At 53.5% G+C, this 23,907-nt stretch overlaps 2 protein-coding genes across 7 annotated transcripts; both read left to right on the plus strand.

Moving 5' to 3' along the window:
* Positions 1-1,844: 1,844 nt before the first annotated feature.
* LOC119139611 (rho GTPase-activating protein 21-like) lies at positions 1,845-21,243 on the plus strand. 3 transcript variants are annotated; one of them, XM_037280425.1, is made up of 26 exons: positions 1,845-2,250; positions 2,942-3,126; positions 10,779-10,958; positions 11,269-11,290; positions 11,367-11,459; positions 11,521-11,599; positions 11,671-11,725; positions 11,923-11,946; positions 12,473-14,165; positions 14,452-14,574; positions 14,641-14,743; positions 14,814-14,850; positions 14,913-15,032; positions 15,200-15,505; positions 15,574-15,638; positions 15,708-15,859; positions 15,949-16,091; positions 16,162-16,320; positions 16,398-16,476; positions 16,542-16,615; positions 16,691-16,780; positions 16,851-16,976; positions 17,051-17,095; positions 17,268-17,373; positions 18,750-18,781; positions 18,910-21,243. In XM_037280425.1, the coding sequence occupies exons 2-26, from the start codon at positions 3,073-3,075 to the stop codon at positions 20,248-20,250; spliced, it is 5,301 nt and encodes a 1,766-aa protein (XP_037136320.1). In that variant the 5' UTR covers positions 1,845-2,250; positions 2,942-3,072; the 3' UTR covers positions 20,251-21,243. The 3 variants fall into 3 exon arrangements, with proteins under 3 accessions (XP_037136320.1, XP_037136318.1, XP_037136319.1); XM_037280423.1 differs by lacking the exons at positions 1,845-2,250; positions 2,942-3,126 and adding an exon at positions 5,468-5,913; XM_037280424.1 differs by lacking the exons at positions 1,845-2,250; positions 2,942-3,126; positions 11,923-11,946 and adding an exon at positions 5,468-5,913.
* Positions 21,244-21,524: 281 nt separating this feature from the next.
* apodb (apolipoprotein Db) lies at positions 21,525-23,808 on the plus strand. 4 transcript variants are annotated; one of them, XM_037280490.1, is made up of 5 exons: positions 21,525-21,666; positions 22,119-22,230; positions 22,294-22,415; positions 22,553-22,638; positions 23,302-23,808. In XM_037280490.1, the coding sequence occupies exons 1-5, from the start codon at positions 21,656-21,658 to the stop codon at positions 23,532-23,534; spliced, it is 564 nt and encodes a 187-aa protein (XP_037136385.1). In that variant the 5' UTR covers positions 21,525-21,655; the 3' UTR covers positions 23,535-23,808. The 4 variants fall into 4 exon arrangements, with proteins under 4 accessions (XP_037136385.1, XP_037136387.1, XP_037136384.1 ...); XM_037280492.1 differs by having other exon boundaries at positions 21,546-21,666; positions 22,114-22,230; XM_037280489.1 differs by having other exon boundaries at positions 21,570-21,666; positions 22,077-22,230.
* Positions 23,809-23,907: the final 99 nt, after the last annotated feature.

Here is a 23,907-nt window from a genome sequence, read left to right on the forward strand (position 1 = left end):
CAAGATTTGACTCAACATCCCGATGGGGGAAAGAATTCTGCAGAAAGGTGACAAAATACACATCTTTGAATGTACATGTCAGCCTTCACTGTGTGAGCAATGAAAACGCCAAAGAAAAAGCAGAGCGGCTGAGTCTGTTGGTGGCAGATGGTGAGAGATTATTCAAGTTGGCACCATCCAGAGGTCTGACTCAGAGAAAACACACACACACACATGATGTGCTTGTTCCGTTGTGACTCTGTGCAGGCGCCTTCCAATCTGATCCAATCGGGCAACACTGCAGGATTGTGTTTCAAAGTCCATATTTTCAACACCCTCATCATTCTGTATTTTGAAGCATTTTGTAAAACGCATGCTCAAATGTGTGTGTGTGGGGGGCTCTTTCCAGGGCCACGCTTCCCCCCGAACAGTACGATGGAAGAACAGATACTTTTTCTTTCCATACTCGACACATTTTATGGAATACAAATAAGCACCAACATGGATGGCGTTCTGCACGTTGCCTTTATCATCAACCCGAAGAAAGGAAGCTGAAAACGTGCCCTCCCTTCAGTCCCTTGACACCAAGATGGCGCCATATGTGATGTGGCTTCGGCTCGAGTGCACAAAAGCCTGGCCCTCCGTCTCTGGATTCATAAGAGGTAGGTGAAAAATGCACAATGAGGCCAGCCCGCCCTCCAAGTCGCCGCCATTGCGCTCTTTCCTTTCTTGTTATTTTCAGCTCCGGAAACTCATCCGAAACGAGCTGCCGCGTGACTCTGCGTTTGGAGAGATCATTACATTCCTACTTTGGCTCCAAACTTAAGAGTGTGAGCGATAAGAAAAAAAGGCCAAAAGTCTCACGGCCTTATCACCAAACATCAAACTGCAGCTAAGGTTTGGGGGGGGGCAAGATAAGTGAATCATACCTTATGATCTCTCCCAACAAAGCCTAATGATTCACATGGCGGCCGAGCTATTTTGTGCAGCCTTGCCGTGTTTGGCATCACTTGCTGAACACTGGCGGGGTTGCTCACAGGGCTTTAAGTTGTCCATTGTCTAAAAACGGGGTCCCTTCTTAGACAATAGCGCTCCGGCCCCCCTGAAACTGAGGGCAGCCGTGCGGGTCAAAGGAGGTCCTATTGTCCCGCCGTCTATTGAGGAGCCTGCAAACGAAACACTGTCAGCCTTTGTTATGGTCGACATCAGCTGCGTGCAGCACCCCCTCCTCCTGCCTCCACCGCACCCGTACCACACCCCACCACCAACAGCCTTTTTTGTTTTTGGCTCCCTGGAGTCCCTGCGGCCGCTGTGCCCTACCGATATAAAATGAAGTTGCACTTGGTAATGGCTGGGCAACATGCACAGGCTGTCTCCATTTGCTCCTTTCTATATAGTGAAAGCACTTAAATGCTCTTTTTATTTCACTATTTAGGGGAAGTCAAGAGAATATGCACTAGAGCTCTGGCAAAAGGAAGAGAGCAGTTTTTCTATGAATAGGCATCAGTATGATTATCAAGCAATCAACTTCATTTAAAACAACCATTGTGCACATTACATCTAATTTGTGACACAATAACAAAGAGTAAAAGGATGAGAACAGATCATTGACCGATAAGCTAGTTAATTAAATAGCATCAACAAATCAAGTCATACAAACACAAGCTCAGTAGACACCGGAACACCATCGAATAGTGTCGCAAGTTGCCATGGGTCAATGTTGTTGTGGTACCTTCTGCTCTTAATAGCAACTATTATGTAACACGGCGTCCGATTGGCTTGTCGCACAACTTCCTAATTTAAACTGGTCACTCGATTGGCCGCCATCGAGTGAAGGGCGGGGCAAAAGGCGGGGCTTCATCAAGCCAGTTGTCCAGCTTTGCACAGATGGTCGCGCAGCCAACGGGGAACTTGCTGGAATACTCGTCTCGCTCCGTGTTTTAATTGTTATCATTGTCGTCTTTTATCGTTTTTAATGATCGGTTAGGGCTGGAGATGAATGAACAGCGGAGGTTCCGTTCTGGCCGGGTCGCCGTCAGGAATGCGTGCCCGCCGAGGGGCGTCTCTCGCTGCTCGAGCCTCCGCTTTTTCTCCAGCCGAGCAGGGAGCGAGCCGCTCCAGCGGGCCGCGGCCGCCGCAGGGGCTCCGCTGGCGGGCTGAGCGCCTGGCAGACGACCCTCTGCTCTCCGGAGCCACCGCCGACTGAACATGGACCGAAGGCTCTGCGTCCGCAGACCGTCGCCTGGCCCTCGTTCTCTGGATTCATAAAAGGTATGCTCGCTAGCCTTGTTTTGAAAAGGTTGCTTTTAGTCGCCATGTGGATCAAGCACAGCATCGTGACGTGCCGTCCTCCCATTTGTGTTAGTTTCGTGGAGAAATGTCATCCGTCCGTCCACTTTGAAATAACCACGCAAATATCGGCATCACTACAAAGCGACACTGTGCAAGGTTAACCGTGACGTAAATGTCACTCCTCTTGCTCGTGCTGCCTTTGGATGCTCACGGGCATGCATTTGCAAATTGCCCACAGGTAACATCATACCAGATGACCTAATGCCAACAATATCTGCCCATCTTCACGGATCATGTCTGCACACTTTATGCCAACATAATCTGCCCATCTTCACGCATCATGTCTGCACACTTTATGGAAACGAAATCTGTCCATCTTCACGCATCATGTCTGCACACTTTATGCCAATGAAATATGTCCTTATTCACATATCATGCCTGCATACTAAACGCTTCGCGTGGTTGAAAATAAAATGACTGTAGGGCAGAATTTGTGGTTTCACGGTGCCCCGACTCCCATTGGCGAATACTTGACTTCTTTCAAGTGTCCAAGTGGGCTCATCACAACCTAGAAAAAAAAACGTCCCGCTTTGCAGACATAATCACAATGTCGTCGTCATGTTTTGGAATTCCATGTTGGAGTCCTCACATGTGCACTGTTCCTGTTCAGAGTCACACCTCTACCGGACATGAGGAAGGAGGAGGGCGTGGATTCAGATTTTTCTTTTTGGCCTTTCTCACCCATCCGAGCTCCATGCGGCCCCCCACGGACTTGTCCCACCTGAGTGTTTTGACGTGAAAATGATGTCGGCGCGCGGGAGCGAGGAGCGTCGACTCCGAGATGCGCCGTGCAAGGTAGGTCAATCGAGTGGTGAGAGCGAGAGAGTGAAAGAGCTTCTGGCAATAAGTTGTTGATTTCTCGCAGCTTAAGTGTCATCCACGTGAGCCCAATCACACTGAGCTCGCATTTATTCCCTCCTGCCCCTCCACGCACACACAATCGCAGCATTCTCATTCCTGGGGAATGCAAAGGCACAGAGCTCACCAGCGTGTGATGCGGCTCGTGTGTCCGGGTTGAGCGGGTTCGTCCCTTCCCTCGCCTCGCCTTCCCTTTCCTCCATGACAACTGTTTAAGAACAGAAAAGAGCAGCACAAAGAGACGTTTATGCTCCTGCCGCTAATCTTCCTTCAGTCGGAAGCCTTTGTGCTTCTGCGCGCCGACCCGACCCGAGCGCTTACATCGTTGCAATCATGGTGGCTCTGCAGCTCGGACCCGCCGCGTGTCGTCACAGGTCAGTGGCGCTGCCATGTTTTGGATTATCGTCAGCAAATGGAATCAAGCGCCCGTGGATGCGTGCGTGCCTGCGTGGTAATCCTCTTACTCGGCTGGGCAATAAGGCCTTAAAATAAAATCTCCGTTTTTTTTTTTTTTTTTTTCTTCCCCCGTCAAGAAAAAATGCAAATGAAGTTCTTGAAGTCAAATGTTTGAGCTGGACTGATGAGCACATCCACCTCGCCGTCGTCTGGTGGTCGGGATTTGAATCCAAAGTGCGGCCTTGTCGTGTCGGGGCTGCGGTATTTCTTCACTCGCTAAGTATTTGTAAGCATATGGAGTCGCGACGCATAGCAAATGCAAAAAAACGTTCCGCATTTTAACAATGTAAATAAATAGCAGGCAGCAAGTGCAATGCCGTGACATCATCACGTTGTTTACGTCGAAGCTGTCAAGGTTCAGTGAGCGACCCCTGTCCCCCCCACCCTTCCTTAATGACACATCCCGGGGGGGATAAAGCGCCCCTCCCATCGCGCCTCATTAATGGAGAAGGGGCGTCGTCTTGAAAGCTCACACCCCCTCCCCTCCCCGCTTTTGCATCACGCACAGCGACCGCCACCCGAGCCGTGAAAACGCTGCGGACCCCGTAACGCAGAGGAAAAGTATTTGGATGGAAGAAAGCAGATTGTTGTTGTTTGGATGAAGGTCATAGGCCTGATACAGTTGAGAGAGCGCGGCAACCAAAGTGCGTCGCAGCGAGACTCTCCTCAACCGCCTTCCATGCTCACGAGGACGGACGGCGGCGCGTTGCTCTAATTTGAGCTCAGCCGGCCCGATAACCTCGTTCCCTTGCCCTTCTTTTCCCGCCTTTCCTTTTGATGGTGCTATATTTAGCGCGCATCAAGATGGAAGCTGGCTTCCTTCTGCGCGCACGGTCACGTGACTTCCAAATGTCGGCTGATCCTGCCTCCCGACCCTTTGCGTGTTTTAAGTGTGACATTTAACCAAGCACGTGTGTGACTTTGTTGTTGGCGGAGCCTTATGTAAGCGGCTGAAAAAAAAACAAAAAAAAAAAAACGCCACGTCTGTGCAAGCTTTGCAGCGACTGGCAGCAATCCACATGATTGCCTGACGCTGTCATCGCTGGAAGTCAGCGGCGCTTTTTGCCTGATTTTTGTCAATGATTTGCGAGGCTTTGGCCATTCTGTGATTCTCTGCAAAAAATTAAAAACAAAAAAAAGAAAAGCCTCCATCTCCAGGCAGGAAATTGAATCTTCGGGTTCGTTTTCGCTCTTCCTGCCGTGACGTCACATGTACATGAGCGTCATTGATGTCTGTTGAAATGAATGAAGATCTTGAATAGCCCCTGGGGCTGGCTCCCAACTGCTCATTGGTGGCAAGCATTTCCTGAAGATGCCCAATCGCAACCATCTGGGTGTTGTTGCGCTGTCTCAAAGGGAGCGACCGGGAACGTAAACAATGTTTGCTGGCCCCCGCGTCACTCAGGTCTTCTTCCTCTGTTCCATGAAGAAATCCAGGGAGCCGCAGCCAAATTGTCTGTTTTTGCTTCATTGCTACTATTTTTTCTGCAATCTGCTGGGATAGGCTCCAGCACGCCCGCGACCCCCGTGTGGACAAGCGGTATAGAAAATAGATGGATGGATGGATGCTACTATTTTTTTTTTTCCACCCAGCTCTTTGATTGTTTTTTTCCACGCTGTCAGCACCTTCAGGTCCACAATCACTTTGTACTTTGCCATCAATCACGGCTTCTCTGGCATTTTAGGAGGTTTGATGCCAGGGGTGTACTGCACCACCTCAATCAATCACTTTGCTGGATTCCGGGAGGGAGGGAGTGAGGGAGGGAGGAGCCTAGAGGTCCAGCCCAGGTGAAGTCCTGCATTGCGGCCGCGAGCTGCTGCTGCTGCTGCTTCTGCTGCTGCTGCTGCAGAGATCAGCACAAACGAGTAGCGCAAATGCAGCCTGGCTCTCGCTGGTGTCGCGGGGGTCGCCTGACGATGTGTCAGCCGTGTTTCCGGAGACAAATTGACAGCACGTTCCCTCCCGGGGGAGGGGCTTTGGAATATGCCTCTGAATCATTAACGTGCGCTAATTGACGCGCCTCTCTCCGGAGATGCCGCCCTCGGCCGCCGGCTCTAGAGATGCCGCGCTCACCCGCCGGCCGCCTGTCTGTGTGGCTCGGCCGGACGGCGCCGCAGCCCGGGTTGCGACTCCGAGCTGAAGACCGGCGTCAGGGCTGATCTGCTTCTTCTGAGGAAGGCGAGATGTCGCATATGAATGTTCTGGACTGCGTGCTCAGCAACAAGTGGAGTCTGGTCTGCGATCTCTACTGTGCCTGGAACGGTCAGGTAAGGTAGGTCGGTGGCGTCCGCATGTGACACTGACTCTGCCTCCCAGGGCTTTCCGGCAATGGCATCCCCCGTATCTGCGGTTGTATTAATAGCCGGCATTCATTGAGCGATGCGGCAAGTGGAAACTCTGGCGTGCCTGGCATGCTGACCTCCCAGTGTCCCCTTGCGTGCCTGCCTGCCGCTGTCTCCGGGGTCCACTAACAAAATCTGCCTTGTTATTTGCTGCAATATCTTTGACTTGATTCCAATGGGAATGCTCTTTTGGCGCAGTTTGACTTCCGTTTGAACCGATACTGTGGCCCAAATGCTCCAAAAGTACGTGGGCACATTGGGCAGCTGTGCTTGAGTCGGTGGAGCGGGTCGGGTCATCATCAGGGATCCCGGCTCCGACCATCTTTTGTAGAAGTGACTTTGGTGTCTTGTGAAGTGCACAAAAGTCCCAAAGAGGTCAATTTCCAAATATTGCATGTGATTAGTGTGCACTGGAAGCAGTGAGTGTGGTCGTCACATCCAGGGTTCTGTTTGTCACTCATAAGTAATCTCCTCTGTGCTGTTTTGGTCCTTGGACTGGACACTCAGACAGGCAAGCCATTGTAGCCTTTTTTTGGGCCCACAAATGAGCCGCTAAGAAAGACCCGTCGGCCGTGCCGCTCCCGGCCAGCCCTGATTCAATTTGGGGAAAATTCTTTGCGTGGAACTGATGGGGCTCTTGTTTTTTGCCCGGGTCAACTGCTGTCTGAGGTGCTGAAGACGGACGGCCTTGTTTACAAGCGAACACTTTCTGTTTTTGTCTCGGCTGAGTTGCACGTCGCCTCATCATCCAAAGGCCGCGCCCAATTCAATTGTGAATTTGTGAACGCAAGATTCCAATCCTGGAACGCATTTTGTCATTGGAAAGCCCTTAGGGGCAGAAGCATCAACTTGGCGTCCAGTGTGCCTTTCCTGTGCACTCTCCTTCCGTCTCATTTCTCCTTTGTGGAGCAGCATTCCAGAGTGTTGGCCCGCACGATCGCTCCGAGCATTAGCATATGAAAGCGGTCCGGTGGCTGTGAAAAGAGAAAAGGAAAGCAAGGGGAGAAGCGTCATCAAACTGGCAACACGCTCGCCAGAAGAATGTTGGCCGGCCTCTTGGGAGCACATGTGGGCATGCCTTTTGTCACCGTGGTAACGCCACAGACGGATGCTTCTTCTGTCATTGAGCAGCAAGAAGAAATCTGGCGGGCGGCGAGCGTCCCTTTGGTGCAATGCAGACGTTGCTGGCTCAAAGTGTTGCCGCCTTAAAGCGCGCCGAGCTCCTCCTCTGCCCAACCCCCGACTGTCGGAAGAGGCTGTGACCAACGGCTTCTTTGGACATCCTTGACACCGATTGCTATCTTGGATAGCATCTTGTGGGGAAGCCCAAGAAAGGCAAATATGTGAGCTTTGGCGCCCGTGCACGCTGATTCTTGTTGATTCTCTTTTACTTTACTTTTAAAAAAGAAAAGCTCGGCGATGCCAAAGACAAACGCAGAGTGGCTCACCAGTGTTGATTGAGGGAGGGGGGGCAAAGGAGACCCTTGTGTCAAGGAGGGGGGGAAGAGATGCAGCCGAGAAGGAAAAGATGAGGCGTCGTAATTGTTTCCAGCTGGTTCCGGGTGTGGCCGCTGTACGCTTCAAGTCTCTGACCCAACAGCCAATTTTCTTTTATTTTTTTTTTATTGCATTGGCTCATGAAAATATGCCCAATAATTTCATCTATTTTCCAAAAGGGCTCTGGGTGGGTGGCTGCTGAAAATGTCAGGATGGACGGACCAGTGTTTTTGTCAAAGCTCGCCATGAGCGCAAGGAAGGAAACGGGAAAAATATTCCAGTTTATCGTTTGGGTTTTCTCGGTCTTCGGCCCTCCGATTGGCTGGAACGGCTTTGCTTCGAGCGCTATCCCGCGCACCTGAGCGCTCGCAAATCAAGTCTCTGATTGCGAGGTGATTGCTGCAGCTAAACACGTGCACGAGTTGGGAGGCCACGTTATTCCCGACATTCCAGCGTGCGTATCTCACGGCGAGCCCCAACTGCTTTCAATCAGTCGGCTCTCCAGATGGGCCTGGGCTTTGGGCGGGACTGCGACAGAGGGGAGCAGGCTGACTCAGTGCTTGTCGACATACTTGCGCCATTCTTCCCCGTGCTCAGCCCACCCGATTGCGTCACCTTCCTTCTCGGACCACTCGCCACCACGCGCGTGCTGTATTTATTTGCGAGCCGCTCCGCTCCACTCCGATGTTTTTTTTACTGGCTGACATTTTCCACGGGGGCTCGTGTTTTGGAAAGACCGCTGTGTGCGCACTACAGGACGTGCTTTTTACAGCCCGATGAAAGAAAACAGCAATTGAGGCCAATGTTGCCATTCCGTGAAAGCTCAGTCATTGCACCTTTTGGAGCCACCCGTGCCGCTTACGTAAAGAAGCTAGCAGCTTCCCGGAGAGACCAGCCGTATACTTTTAATCGCCGCTTTTACTACGTTGTAATCCCGTCTTCAAGTGGTGCCCGAGTGAAAACAAATGGTGTCCGTCCACATGCTCAAGTAGTTATGTGCGTGCGTGGTCAAGGCGCGTTTGCCGCCGCTGGGTCATTAAAGGCGGCCGTAGCAGATTAGAATGGGATTGGGCGCAGCGACAAGCGTCGACATCCGCCAAACGCCCTTGCTCGCCCCCTCCCTCCTCCCTTTCAGTCAACGGCACGACGAGACCATCTGTCGCTCAATCTGGATGCTCCCACGTCGACCTCGGCAGACCTCTGTGCGTCTCTTCCGCTTCAAGGCCCACGTGACATCGCAGCCACCGCCCGTCAATTTGAACCCTGCCGGGTCTCCGGGAGCTGTTGCCTGCTCACACGTCTTGCCGCCGGCCCTCGGTTGCATAACGGCCTTCCGCTGCGAGAGAGCACGGGGCTGAAAAGAAAAAGCAGAGATTGTTCTTCTCGCCCCGAGTCAGTCGTTAAGACGCGCGACTCAATGAATGTTATGATCCGAGCAAGATGTCCCAAGTCTGGTGACCGGACGGAAGGCGTTGAGCACGGCCGGGGCGCTGCGACTCACTTTCCACGAGGTGACGTTACCGCTCAGCTGAAAGACGACATTGTTTTCTCGCGCCTGCCCCGCCCCGAATCAACCTCGCGTCTCTCTGTCCGTCTTGTCTGCTGCGAGGTGAAAAGGTGAAAGCGCCCAAGCCACATGTTCTCTCGAGGGGTGGCGGATTATCTGTTATTTTTCACCATCAAAATATTTTCATCCCCAGAGGTGTTTGTCGGTTTAGTGTTGCTTTCCAGTTTCTATTCCAAGACTCTCAACCCCCCCGCACCCCTCCCCTCCCGTAGATGCCTCGCAACCACTTCTTCAACACCATCATTATGTTGTAGCATGAAGGGCGCGTCCCACAGCAAAGAACTTTTCCCAACTAACCGCAGATCAGTTGGCGGCAGCGAATCGGAGACGCGAGCTGATCCTCGGCCCGTGGACGCACGACTCTCCCTAAAATGGGAGCGGCGCGCCTTCTATCGCGCGACACGGGAATGCCCGACGTGGCGCTCGTGAATATTTCAAGTGCCGTCATGTGTATTTTTAGAAATGGCAATCATCTCTCGTGTCCTGCCTGAATTTCAAATGGCCGCCGTGACACAGAGGCGATTTCCGGAATGGGCTCGCAGCGGCGCTATTTTGGCTCTTGTAAAGTTGTTGAATCGGGGGTTTGTCTGTTCCAGATGTGGGCGGCATCTCATGGAAGGTAAATCCTTGTTGCTTTTTTTTTTTTTTCTTCTTCTTTTCAACTGTGGATCTCACGAATGCGTGCGAGGTTACTTTTTTAACCCTCTGCGTTGTTTTTGGCTGGATGGCCAACCCAAAGCTCGCCGCAGCCACACTGAGGGGAAATCCCCTGGATTTCTTTCCCCCGCCCGGATATGGGATGCGGTTCATCTGCTCTCGGCGCCGTGGACAGGAGGCAGCTTTTTGGGTACATGAGAGGGTCTCATTCATCATTTGCAAATGGACCGGCTCACTTTGCCCAAAACAGGTGTTACTTTGTTCAACTGCCCAACAGCGGCATCACACGGGCGTCAGCGGCCGGCCCGACGGCTCCTCTTGTTTGTCGCCGTCACATTTCTGACTTGTTTGCGAAGAGAGCCAGGCGGGAGTTTCCTACCACAAGACTGGAGCTCATCACGTGTTTGGCATCTGAACTTGCAGCATTGGCTTCAGATTGTCCTAAAATTGTCAAACGCGCTTGTAAAAATAGAAACAGCATGTGGTGTTGTGAATGCAGCAGCTCCAAAATGGGGCCCTTCGAATTCCTCCTGTCTTTTCCATAAGCAATGTCCTTGCACTGTGTTGGGCTCGATGCGCTGAGCAGATTGTGCTAACCAAACTGTGCCAGGGGAACATTCCACCGCTGGGCTTCCCGTTGTTGCCGCTGATGTTCTGGCTCCGATCCAAATAGGGCGCCGCTGTTGACGACCGTGTGATCAGTCACTGTTGGCATCTTTCCCTCGTGTTCACAGGTTTGGAAAGGAACAGTGTGGCGAGAGGAATGACGTCGCCCGCTCAAACCCAAATACCGTTGGCTCATGATGTTGTTTTCAACACAATTTTGTGTGCGTGTGGCATGCCAGACATTCCTCGCTCGTCAAGAGTCCAATTTGAGTCTCAAGCGCTGTGCCCGAATGACACAAAGAACTGTTGACGTGTTTTTGCGGACGCTTGGTACCGAGTTGCCACAAAATGCCGCCAAACTTACGTCTGCACTATGTTTAGCTCAGGTCAGAAGAAGAAGAGACTGGTCAGTAAGTTTGCGGTGGGAAAATGACGGCATGGCTTTCTGTTTGTTTTCTTCCAGAAGGATGGGCCCGACCGGAGCGAGACCTCGGCTGCGGGCTCTCTCGGGACGGAGGTGGAGCCGTTCTCCTGGCCCGGGCCCAAGACGCTGTGTCTGCGCCGCACCTCGCAAGGCTTCGGCTTCACTCTGCGCCACTTCATCGTCTACCCGCCCGAGTCGGCCGTGCACAACTCCTTCAAGGTAACGACTTTTGAGTGACAACCGCCTCCAGGTCTGAGGCAATCGAGTCGTTGGCATGTGACGGTGGGGCTCGATTGATTTTATTGTCGACGCTGGCGTTGCCGCACGCTGAGTCTGAAGTTGTGGTCTTTTGTGTGAGGGAGTTGTTAGCGCTGGCATTCCGCTGAGTCAGCCGAGAATTAGCCAATGAAAGAAATGCCTGCGTTGCTCTGCCTTAACTTTTACTGTGATGTTGGTCTATGCTATGCTTTTTTGGGAGAGGGGAGTTTGCATGACATCATCAAATACACACTTCTGGTTTCTTGTCTAGGATGAAGACAACGGCAGCCGAGGTGAGTGTGAAAACAAGCAACTGAGGGCTTTGCAGCTGAGTTCAAACGGGGGTCACGCTCGCCGTCTGCTTGGCAGGGAGGCGGCGAAGTCGCCTAGAGCCCATGGACACCATTTTCGTCAAGCAAGTGAAGGACGGCGGCCCCGCGCACGGAGCCGGGCTCTGCACAGGTGCGTGTGTAGATTGTGGCCAGTGCCGACCGACGCGGTGGCTGATGCATTTTCCCTGCAGGCGATCGCATCGTGAAGGTGAATGGCCAGAGCATCATCGGCAAGACGTACTCGCAGGTCATCGCCCTGATCCAGAACAGGTGAGCCCGATCAAGGCGCCGCCGTGGCCGCCGCGCACGTTCCTCTTCTCACGCCGTTTGCTTGGATGCAGCGATGCATCGCTGGAGCTCTGTGTGATGCCAAAGGACGAGGACATTCTGCAGCTGGTAAAAATTCTCTTCTCTTCCAATTCCAGTGGGATACAAAAAGAGATGTTTGTCACAACCGGTTGTGTTATTGGGGGGGGAGGGGCTTGGCGGCATGCTCGGTCTCCGTCGTCTTTTTTTCCTTCAGCACAAAGTGGCGTCTTTGTGCTTGGCTGTCAACTTTGTTTCACACCTCTTTGTCCTTTTTCCGCCTGCAGTTTTCCAGGGACATCACCGCTCTGGTAAGATGGCAACTTTGCTACTTACCGGCTTTTTCTCCCGCCTTGCTTGAGTCATTGCGGCGCTGTGCAAGGGTGGGGCACATTTTATGCCTCTTTAAAGAGGGAAAGCAGCCAGCGGCCGACCTCACGCCGCTCGCTGTCTGCCCCCGAGTGCCATCCGCTCGAGTCCCTTTGAGATCGAGACGTTTGAACCAGATAGCGCTCGAGGTCATTGTGTTGCAGGCATGTTGACAAAGGTGGCGTTGCTCGCTCAAAAGAGGCGACCTCTGTTGGGCTTCTCCTGACGACTACAACCGGCATGCGCTCGCTCCCGTTGTTGTCATTGTCGCGAGCTGCTTTGTGGGATGGCATGTCCGAGTCCATTAGCCGCCTTCCGAGGTCGTCGTGTGTCACCTAAACGTCTGGCTGGCCAATTCTTCATATGTGAAGCTGCAATGCGAATCGGGTCTTCCGCACGCTTTGAAAAAAGCATCATCGGCGGTGGCAGCTGCGGAGGACACACCCTGTCCCGTATGTTGTCTTGCAGGCGTATTCTCAGGACGCGTACCTGAAAGGAAACGCGGCGTACAGCGGCAATGCCCACAACATCCCCCAACCGCCCCCCATATGCTACCCTCGGGTCGAGATCAAGGTGACGGAGGCGAGTGACGGAGGTGACGCCTCGCACCGAAAGGAGAACTACCACCGAGTGGAAATGCCGCCGCAGACGACGACGGTCTGCGTTTGTCATGACAAGTCGCCCGTGTGCCTGGCTCGGGCAGGCCCCGACCTCAGGCCTGAGGAGAACCCACGCCGTGCTTCCACTGAGGCGTCTACTTCGCCTCTGGCGTCTTCTCCGCCTCTGGCGTCTTCTCCGCCTCTGGCGTCTTCTCCGCCTCTGGCGTCTTCTCCACCTCTGGCGACTTCGCCACTGCAGCGTCCCGCGGAGGCCCCCGTGCGCCGCCCGAGCCATCCCGACAGCCCGAGCTCCCTCACCGCTGCCTCGCCGGGCAAGCTATCAGGCGACGCCGACCGTCGCACCCCCTCTGCAACGCCCGCGTCCTCGCCCTCCCCTCACCAGAACATTGACTGGAGGACGTACACCACCTACAAGGACTACATTGACGCCAAGAGGCTCCACACATACGGCTGCCGCACCATCCAGGAGCGTTTGGACAGTTTGCGTGCCACCGCCGACCCGGGCTCCGGCTCCGCCTACACTCAGCAGCGCTCATCATCTGCGTGTCGTCCAAGAGGCTCGAGCGCCTCTCAGGTCCGGTGGAGGAGCGCATCGACGGAGCGAGGGCCCAACGGCGGGACCCACGCCACTCCGTTGCGAAGCGCTTCTCAGGAAAGGCTCGGCCGGTTAGAGGCGAGCGGGAATTGGCCTCGGAGCGCTTCTCAAGACGCGCTGCCATTCTGCGGTGAAGCTCGCGTGCTCGACCGGCTGGGCCAGAAGGCCGCCGTGCAAAGGGGCTCCTTCGCCACGGAGCGGACGGCTTTGGAGGACCGTCTTCTGCTTTGCCAAGGGGAGGAAGCCAGAGCCAGCAGGCAGGGGGCGGCCCAAAGAGCTCTCGCCGGGCGCGACGCAAATGGATTGTCAAACTCCTCTTTGGCGGATCGAATGTCTGGCAAACCTCCGTTAAGGACAGACGGCAACCTTTTGAGGTTAAAACCTGTTCAAAATGCCATGGTGGAGCCCTTAGCCACCACCAAAACCACAGACTCGCTCAAAGACCAAAGAACTGGTATCAGCGGAAACCATGCGGGCTACCCATCACCCCTGCACCGGGAGCTCCGGACTCGGGCCGACAGTCTGAAGATGGAGAGCGGGTGGGAAGCCACTTTGGTAGCGAGGTCTTCATCTTGCTCGGGTCCCTCGTGTCAAGCGGCCACGCAGCGGCTGACGCAAAGTGGCACCGTCCTGTCTGCCGACATAAACGGAGCCGCGGGTCAAAAGCCAAAGGCTTCGGTGCGGACTAACGGCACGCAAGGACGCGACGCAACGGCGGTCATCCTGAGGAAGGAGAAAAACTGTGGAGCTTCTCGGCCGCACCCTCCGTCCCGCCTCTTTGCTGTTTGTGATGAGCGAGGCGCCAAGCCGCCGCCGTTACTGAAGGCCGCCTCTGTCGACGCGGTGGCGTGTTGGACCGACGGCGGCTGCAGGAGGCCAGGGGCCGGCCGACTCAAGGGTGGCTCCCAAAACCTGAACGACTCCCTGGACTCCATCCCCTTTATAGGTAAGAGCCTCCGTCGTGTAGCGCACAGGACTCAGCCGTTTTGGCTACCGCTTTGCTTCGCCGTGGCGTGTGATGTCATGCCAGCTTTGCGCATTTCAGTCCGTTTGCCACCTCTCATCACCAATCACGCTGATTCACGAGTAGATTAAAGAGTCGTCTGAGATTACCAAACGCACTTGAACTCAACCTGGCATCCTTAAACGTGTCCTCTGGTCATCCATCAACAACCAGTCAGGACAGATCCTTGATTGAGTCTTGAAGGACGAGTTTGTTTGTGTCTCCTCAGATGAGCCGTCCAGCCCCAGCTTGGATCTGGACACAATCAACATTCCGGCCTCAGCTGTCATCTCGGCGACGCCCATCAAGGCCACGTCACCCCTCATGCGCCGTCACATGTCACACGACCACGGTATTGGCACCACTCGTAAAATGCCGACCTGAGCCCAATGGCAAAGTTCACTTTTCTCTTTCTCAGATTCCCTCCGGCTCGCCGCCATCGAGTCAGACTCCGGCGGTAAAACGGAGCGCTCGTTGTCGTACGACGAAGGCTTGGATAACTACCGGGAAGATGGCGCAGGGTGAGTGTGACGTGGAAGAAAAAAAAATAAACGCTTCCTGCTCACTGTTGTCCATTTTGTGCTCATGTAGGAGATCCTTGATAACCGGGCTCAAAGGCCTCAAAAAGGTGAGGCCGTCTCGTCCGCCGTCGCCAGTGAGCAAAGATGGACATTTTGTTTTTCACCACAGGCGATGGACAGGTCGTCGCAAGATTCCGGATCCAGGAGGGATTCGTCATCGGACGTCTTCTGCGACGCCACCCGGGAGGGTCTGCTGTATTTCAAGCAGCTGAATAACGACAAGGGCAAGGTACCTTTAGCATTGATGCCACGTTCCTTCCCAAGCTTTTTGCTCGCCACATCTCTCCTGCTAGAGCTCAGTGGCGCCAGTGGCTTAATGTGGTACTACACTGCACAACTGCCAGTTAGCATTTGTGGATGGATGGATGGATATGAGCTTTCCGATTCTTTTGGCAGCGTGTGAGCGGCGGCGGTGGCGCACGCTCCTGGAAGCAGATGTACGCCGTGCTGCGGGGTCACCATCTGTGCCTGTACAAGGACAAGAAGGACAGACGGGCACACGGCGAGTGGCGCGCGGGCGACGAGCTGCCGCCCATCAGCGTGCGGGCCTGCCTCGTCGACATCTCCTACAGCGACACCAAGCGCAAGAACGTGCTGCGCCTCACCACATCCGACTGCGAGTACCTCTTCCAGGCCGAGGACCGTGAGGACATGCTGGCCTGGATCCAAGTCATCCAGGAGAGCGGCGACCTGGACGAGGAGGTGAGAACCACATGGCGACGGGCATTTCCCTCCGCTTGCCATCGAGTTAATCTTTTTTCTCCTTTTAGAACGCAGCCTTCACCAGCCATGACCTCATCAGCCAGAAGATCCGGGAGTACAACACCTTGATGAGGTAAGAAACGGGGGTGGGGAGGGGGAGTTCAGGGTGCGAGCTCTCCTGGGATCTTTGTCTGGTCCTCAGCCCAACGGGCAGCAAGCCGGAGCCGTCGCCCCGGTCGTCTCGGCAGTCGCTGAGCATCCGCCACACCCTGCTGGGGGGCAAAGGAGGAGACAGCAAAACTCCCTCTCCGCATTCACCCAAGCCCGAGCAGGAGAAGAACGTGATGCACAAAGGTCAGCCGAGCAGGAGGTCGCGCCGCCGCACCGAGCGGTCGTTGCCGCGTCTTTTCTTGGAGTGTGTTCATACTGCCCCTCCTTCGCAGATGACACCAGCCCCCCCAGAGACAAAGCCACGTGGCGGAAGGGTATCCCGGGCCTGATGAGGAAACCTTTTGAGAGGAAACCATCTCCCGGCGTGACGTTCGGAGTGAGACTGGAAGACTGTCCGCCTGCGCGCAACAACAAGGTCTCTTGTGCATTGTTGCAAGATCTTCCTTTCACAGCCAAACTAAACGTCTGAAAAATGTCCGCCTTAGTTTGTGCCGCTGATCGTGGAGGTGTGCTGCGAGCTGGTGGAGGAGCGAGGCCTGGAGTACACGGGCATCTACAGAGTGCCCGGCAACAACGCAGCCATCTCCAGCATGCAGGAGGAGCTCAACAACAAGGGCATGAGCGACGTCCATCTCCAGGACCATGTGCGTGCTCGCGTTGCTCCGTCGCGCTGCAGGTTGGCTTCGTTTCAGCTCGGCACAACAATGTGGGCTTTTCGCAGAAATGGCGCGATCTCAACGTGATCAGCAGCTTGCTCAAGTCGTTCTTCCGGAAGCTGCCCGAGCCTCTCTTCACCAACGGTATTGCGCTTTTGTCTCCTCGTATGTTTTTTTTTAAGTGACTTATCGGCTATGTGACCCCGCAGACAGCTACGCTGACTTTATTGAGGCCAACAGAATAGAAGAACCCGTGGAGAGGCTCAAAGTGATCAAGAGGCTGGTAGGTGGTTTGCTCACCTGCACACGCCGGGCAACCGCCTTGCCGTCGTTTTGAACGACTTGGATCTCCTTTCAGCTTCGCCAGCTGCCCGATCATCACTACGAAACCCTCAAGTTCCTCTCGGCTCACCTGAAAACGGTGGCGGACAACTCGGAGAAGAACAAGGCGCGTCTTTTTGCCTCTTCCTTTTCTTCTCGGGCGCAGCCGCTCGCTAATATCGTTATTATCCTTGTAGATGGAACCCAGGAACCTGGCCATCGTGTTCGGTCCCACCCTGGTGCGGACCACCGAGGACAACATGACCAACATGGTGACGCACATGCCCGACCAGTACAAAATAGTCGAGACTCTCATTCAGAATGTGAGTGAAAAAACAATGTGACATTTTTGTTCCGTTTTGCGCAATCCCAATTTTTTCTTCTTACCGTTTTGCAGTACGACTGGTTCTTCACCGAAGGAGGCCACGCAGAGCCCGTGGTGGTGAGCATCTCTCATTTTGATCCATTCAGTGTGGCGGTGGTCGGCTTCCAGACTCCCAATTTTTTTTTGTGGTTCTTTCAGCAGCACGCCATGTTTTTTTGACGCCGCCCGAAGCAGGCCGGCGCCTTTTGTTTCTAAACGTTGCAAGCTGTTGACTTGTGTTTCCCTGCAGAGGGTTTTGCAGGGGGAGAACGCGGTGGAGTCACAGCCGCTCCCCAACATCGACCACCTGCTCACCAACATCGGTCGCACGGGCACGTCGCAGGGCGAAGTATCGGGTAAGCGCGCCGCCTGGGCGCCAACCGCTGAGCCTCTCTCTCCGATGGCTCCGCCGGCGGCGTAGAGCGGCGCTTCCCAACCGTCGCGGCAAGCGGCCCAGTTTCCATTTGTTGCAAAATGGACACCTCCGGTTACCTAATCACATTTGCAATCGCACGAAATTGGTTTGTTTGCTGGCTTCTTGCCTCGGTGAAGGTTGGGAAATGTCGTGGCCGCATACCAGCATTTGGCTTTCGGTTTATTCGCGTCTGACGGTGGCGAGAAGCGATAAATTGCGGCTCGATTTGTTTTGAGAGCTTGCGCGCGTTCTGCTGCTGCCGCCGCTGCTGCCGCCGCCGCCGCTGTGTCTAACGTTGTTTGCAGTGTTCCCAGTCCAAAGGCCTCCTCTCAATCCCTCTGTCTCTACTAGTGAGGCTCTGTCGGGTGTCCTAAAGGCTTTGCCGCCATTCACACATACTGATCTTGACACAGGCCAAGTGGGCGGAGTCTATCACGCCGCGATGTCACTGATGGACTCTATAATGTCCGTGATGGACAACTGGAACTGTAGGAAGAAGGAGGATTGTTGCCCCCGCTGTAGCTGCCTAGTCTGCCGGAACCCGCGGTTCTTTTAAGAAAAAAGGGTAACGGAAAAAAATGAGAGGACCCCCCCCAAAAAAAAACAAAGCACGCAGCTACACGGTACAGTACGGCGCCCCCTGTGGTGGCTTTTCTGTCAGCATCTGGCCACTCCGACTGTCTGAAAAAGGCTCTCCGCTGTCTCTCCTCACTGTTTCATAGCTGGCCCGCGCGGGAGATGCCACGGTACGGTCTCGCCTGTCCTACCATCATCTCTACTGCAGGGGGCGCAGAGGGGCAGAGTACATCTTAAATCAAATACATAAGCCACGTTAGGGGGAGGCGCCCGACACGTTGCGTCTCGTGCAGCGTCCTCTCTTGTCATAGGTCGAGCCCCTCTGGTCGAGCCCCTCTGTGACCCCGCCCGCACATCACTTCACTCTTGTCATGGCAGCCACTCGTGTGCATTGTTTTGTGTGAGCATTACCCAAAGCAGGGCATAGGAGGGAGAATCAACAAGAAGTGTGAATGATTCCGCTCTGAAAACACTCACTCCCGGCTGCTTGTGTCCATTTTGCACGGCGCACACGTCTGTCTCACGCTTCACACCTTTACGTGCTCAAATTTGACTCAGCAGAGGGCGCTGTTTGCTCCCTCTGTCCCGCTTTTCGGCAGTGTCCAGCATGGCGCGTGCGTGCTCGCGCTTGTGTCTCACGCTACCGTGCGCGCTCATCCCGCCATCAACATGCTTCTCCTCTTCCACCACAATACAACCTTCCCTCCTAATGTACGTTTGTTGTTCTCCTGTCTTCCACAGATTCTCCCACCAGTGACTCGGCCAAGTCCAAGGTGAGTGTAGGGTGACAGCAAGCACAAACAAGTGAAGAGAATTTCTGCCTTGATGGAAATACAAAGGTCCAGTCAGAGAGATGATCCTTGCTTCCAGAACCCTTTCCTATCACGTGTTATGTGCGCAGGGTTCCTGGGGCTCGGGGAAGGAGCAGTGTGGCCGAGAGCTCCTGGTCTCCTCCATCTTTGCCGCAGCCAGTCGCAAAAGAAAAAAGTCCAAGGAGAAAGTGCAGCCCAGCAGCTCTGATGATGACCCGGATGGCGTTTTCACCAAGAAGGAACTTCCGGGGCAGAAGGGGGACCCGGAGGAGAACGCCCTCAGCAGCGCCAAGGCCAAAGCGGGCGCTAGGAAGGATCAACAGAACGGTAGAAGCGCCGAGCCCACGCCCAAAGCCAAGAGGGATCCCTCCCCGGACGTCGGTGGTCGAGGTGTCCCTCAGGGAACAGCCTCCTCCGACCCTCCGTCATCGTACCTCGGCACCCTCGACTCCGCCGCGTCGTCCGAGCCAAAAGCGCCGACCGCCGGAGCCTCTGTTGAGGTGGACGTGAGCTCCATCACCTCGGACTACTCCACCACGTCGTCCGTCACCTTCCTGACCGGCGCCGAGTCCCTGGCGTTGAGCCCCGAGCTGCAGGGCGGCGAGGAGGCGGACGACGAACGCAGCGAGCTGGTCAGCGAGGGCCGGCCCATGGAGACGGACAGCGAGAGCGACTTCCCACTCTTTGTGTTGAGCGCCGCCAGCCAGTCCACGCCCTGCCCCGAGAAGAACGGCGAGGGGGGCAGAACCAAGATGGAGGGGCGGCGGCTCTTCCCCACTCAGAAGATGATGGAGTGCGACACGCTGTCTCGTCGCCGGTCGCTACGGAGCAAGACGGACAGCAAGACGGACAGCGAGTCATCGGCGGGCGGCGAAGCTCGGGCAGAGGCCTCCTCGCGCCTGGCGCGGGTCCTGGAGGTGATGAAGAAGGGGCGGTCCACCGGCAGCCTCAGCTCGTCGTCCCGCAGCGAGTCGGAGCGCTCCGAGTCCGACGCGTGGCACCTCAAGATCACCGAGCGCCTCAAGTTCCGGCTGCGCTCCTCCTCAGACGACATATGCCAACCCAAGAGCCGCGCCCCCGACGTCAGACGAAAGAACATCCGTCGGCGCCACACCATGGGCGGCCAAAGGGACTTTGCCGAGCTCGTCCACGACTGGCGAGAGCAAGGCGGCGCCGACCGGACGGCTGACCTGTCGCTGCCGGACCGCCTGAAACCCAGACGGGCCTCGCAGGACTTCAGCATCCACGACTGGCTCGGCGGGGATCGTGGCCGAAAGGGCCAAAATGGGCCGCCGCCGAACACTGAGGTGGTGCCCGATGCTGCCCCCGAAAACGCGGTGGCCACCAACGGCAAAAGCGGCGACGACGCACACCCTTACAAACTGTCGGAGGCGCAGGTGGTGTGCTCGCGCTTCTACCAGTACCTTTGACCCGGGCCCCCCCCCCAATACCTGGATAAATGTGCAAAGGTGCACTCTCAGCTGCACAGTAGTTTTGTTGTGTAAATAACGTGTACAGCTGCCATGATTGTGATGGCAAACTTCACTAATCGCTAGCCAGACTGGAACTTCCTGCTGCATGTGCGCACCAACCCCAATTTCTTCTGTTATTTTTACCCCCTCAAACGAATGTACAACTCTCATACTTGGACAATGTACGGAGTTCCTCCACTATTCACAGGAAATATATTTTTAATTCCCTATACTTGCCACAAGGTGTCCAAATCGGTTTGTCTCAGCTCACACAGAAAACCAGCCACCAGATGGCGCCAGAGTAAGGCGTTTATTTCTTTGGCCATTTTTTGCCAAGAAAGAAAATACGTAGAAAAAGAAACGATTTTTAAACCACGACTATGCGGGGATACATTGTCCATGTGCTAGAAGAAACATTATGTGGACATAAGTACTGGGACCTCTCAATCAAGTGGCTAAACTGGAGCCTTAATTCCAAATCAGAAGCAAAAAATTATCCTAACTTTGGTCACATGGTACAAGCGGGGCGCGTGTTGTGGGAATGTCTCTGTTTTTACCTCACATACGCAACAGCGAGAGATTAGTTAGCCAAATATATTCAAATTTTAACAAATAAAATGAAATGTAACAATAATGACAGAGTACGAGGATGCAATATTTTTGCCTATGGTCCTTTTTTCTATTTCCAATCTCTGTCCAGTTATTGTCCCAAACAGACATCAGGTCAATGTATGTTGTTGTCCTCCCAAAAGTGCCTCTTTTTTCCCCGTTTTGTAACTTTCTATAAAACGTTGTTTATAAGAAGGAATTTGAGACAGGTTAAGCTCTTTTTATTTCTTCGTTCGGAATGTTTCTCCAAAAACATGAAGCAGTCGCATGTGTCTCGTCAGCACAAACGCTAGTGCAATGTCCCCCTCGAAGAACACTGGAAATAAATCATTACTATGATGAGTCTTTTTGTCTCTTTTTACGACGCAGCTTGTGAATGTACTGCGAAACAAATGACCGACTGATACATTCACTCTAAATAGAAAAGAAAACAGTCTTGTATAGTGTGTATATAATCTATATAATAAATATAAACTCGTTTATTTCCCAAAACGGAATTTTACTGACACCTAGTGGCAGACGCGGGAATTACAGTTATGTACTATGTATTGTCTTTGTTTGCTTCAGCCTCCAATAAATTCCATTTGCTACTATCAGCGCGCACGTGCTGGCAAATCGAAGGAGACGCTCCTCCGGACGTCCAATCAGCGTCGACTATTGATGTGACGTCTCTTCCAGGCAATTGCTTAAGTTAAGTAACTTAAGTTACCACCATTCGGAAGAGGAGAAAGCGTTCAGGCTGGAGGGTCCACTGATGTCATCAAGGTAAGTTCCTCTCACCCGCTGCGCTGATGTTTTTATGAAAAGCTATATTAATTGTGTAACAGTGTGTCTGCACGCTTTCAAAACTTTTAAACAAATGTAAACACACACGTACGTAATTCAAATCCAGAGCTTGAAAGTACTGAAGAGAATAGTGGGGTTTAATAGAGGTCGTGAAAAAAGTCTTGATTGTAAATATGCTGTAGGTTTGTGAACAGCAAATTGTGTTATTTAACGGTGGAACACAACTTGCTCAACCTGCTCAACTAGTTGTTGGATAAGCACACATTGTTGTTTGCGAAATACAAAGCGCTATCTCAGATTTCTAAAAATGCGATAAGAGGTTATGTGAAGTATAAAGCAGGTCGGCAACGTTCCAACTTCCACCCGATCCTTTTGGTGTGAAAGGGCGGCCGCTTTCTACCCGTCTCACTTTTTGTGCCTTTGGAGAGAAGCATGTTGGCGTTGTGTGCCCTGGCGTTGTGGCCGCTTCTGACCTCGGCGCAGACATACCGCTGGGGGCCCTGCCCCACTCCCAAGGTGCAGCCCAGCTTCAACCTCCAGCAGGTAAGCCAGATGAGGTCACGTTGCTCCCCCGGCCGTCGTTAAACCCGCTCTTGTCCTCCTCAGTATTTGGGCAGGTGGTACGAGATCGCCAAGCTGCCCGCCAGCTTCGAGAGGGGCAAGTGCATCGAGGCCAACTATGCCATACGACCAGACGGAACCATCCGAGTGCTCAACTCGCAGTTCTAGTGAGTCCAGACTTGTATTTGCACCCGCAACAAAAAGGTTACGAAATACGAAACCTGTCCAAAGGTTTCCATGGAGTCAACTTCTGGTGTGCGATGATACGCTCATCCAATGAGGAATCACTTTTGTGTGTTTGTAGTAAAGACAAGGTGCGCACAGCGGAGGGGACAGCGGTGGTGCCCGACTTGAGAGAAGCGGCCCAGATTGGAGTCAGCTTCTCCTACTGTAAGTCCTTTCTCAAGGTTACGCAGCCGAGCAACGTCAATCATTATAGCCATGACGAAAGACAATGGAGGCAAACAATCGGCAGCTTTGACAAAGCTTGGCAAGGCGTAATCGGGCCCGCGAGTCCCTCAGCGGCTGCTCGCTTAAGTGGATCCCACGCGGACATCATTACATTCTTTCACGCTGGCCTTATGATAGGGAGAGTTTGTTTCAATAAAAAAAGGGAGGCTTTGGATTTTCAGTGCTTTGCCGCATTGTAGTCATAGTTACCCTCAGAGGGCCATTATGACTGTCAACGCCTTATATTATTTACAGTACAACTTCCATGACAAACTAATGAATAACTAGTTTTGAAAGCAGAGACTCGTAAAAATAGTTTAAAAAGACGAATGGTAATAAGAAATTGCTAGCAATATCGCTATTTTTTTTAAAAAGTGAAGAAAATTTGTAATTTTAGTCATGTCAATGATGTGGCGGGCCGTATCTGGCCCCCGGGCCTCGAGTTTGACACCATGGCTTAGGCGCACGGGAGTAGAAAGAAAACTTTTTTTGCACTCATGGGGTTACTGTGATGGTGATTGAAATTTTAGCTTTTCGGACTGAGGTGCTAGCTGAAGCTAGCCCCCGACCGGGTTTCATGCTGGTGTCAACCTCTGTTTGCAGTCACCCCCTACAGTCCGTACTGGATCCTGAGCACAGACTACAACAGCGTGGCCGTGGTCTACTCGTGCACCGACATCCTGCGCCTATTCCACGTGGAGTACGCTTGGATCCTGGGCCGCTCGCGCTTCTTGCCCTCAGAGACCGTGCGCTACGCTCAGGACTTGCTCTTGACTGAGGGTGTGGACCTCTTTCGCATGACCGCCACCGATCAGACGGGTTGCAAGGATGACTAGCGCCTCGTCGCTACATGCTAGCTTAATCAGTGAGCTGAGAAGGGCTTTTCGCCGTGGGATTACATTCTTTCCAAATATGAAGAATGCACGTTTGTCGTTGGTCGGCCATGACACGCTAACTTTAAGCTATCCGCTATCTGCTAGTATATTTAAAACCCATTGAGCTGCTGATTGACAAAAAGGGGGAAATCAAATAATCATTGAATCATAATGCAAGTTTCTAATCATATTTGTTTTACTTGTGATTAGAATAAAGACTGTTATGAGAAATATATGTTTGACTTTTTATGGAAGATGATAGCGATCGTGAGGTTGACCTTTATTATTTGAGGTTGTGAAGTAGCATGTTGATTGGTTAAATGATTTGACACTT

Source organism: Syngnathus acus, chromosome 20 (genome assembly GCF_901709675.1).
Source record: "Syngnathus acus chromosome 20, fSynAcu1.2, whole genome shotgun sequence".
Taxonomy (NCBI): domain Eukaryota; kingdom Metazoa; phylum Chordata; class Actinopteri; order Syngnathiformes; family Syngnathidae; genus Syngnathus; species Syngnathus acus.

Bases quoted from the DNA above. Each gene is read 5' to 3' on its own strand.
- apodb (XM_037280489.1), top strand. The intron at 22,231-22,293 runs GTAAGCCAGATG...TGTCCTCCTCAG, and splicing joins CCAGCTTCAACCTCCAGCAG to TATTTGGGCAGGTGGTACGA. The intron at 22,416-22,552 runs GTGAGTCCAGAC...GTGTGTTTGTAG, and splicing joins GTGCTCAACTCGCAGTTCTA to TAAAGACAAGGTGCGCACAG.
- LOC119139611 (XM_037280423.1), top strand. From the start codon at position 5,830: ATGTCGCATATGAATGTTCTGGACTGCGTGCTCAGCAACAAGTGGAGT. The intron at 11,600-11,670 runs GTGAGCCCGATC...GCTTGGATGCAG, and splicing joins ATCGCCCTGATCCAGAACAG to CGATGCATCGCTGGAGCTCT. The intron at 17,096-17,267 runs GTGAGCATCTCT...GTTTCCCTGCAG, and splicing joins GCCACGCAGAGCCCGTGGTG to AGGGTTTTGCAGGGGGAGAA.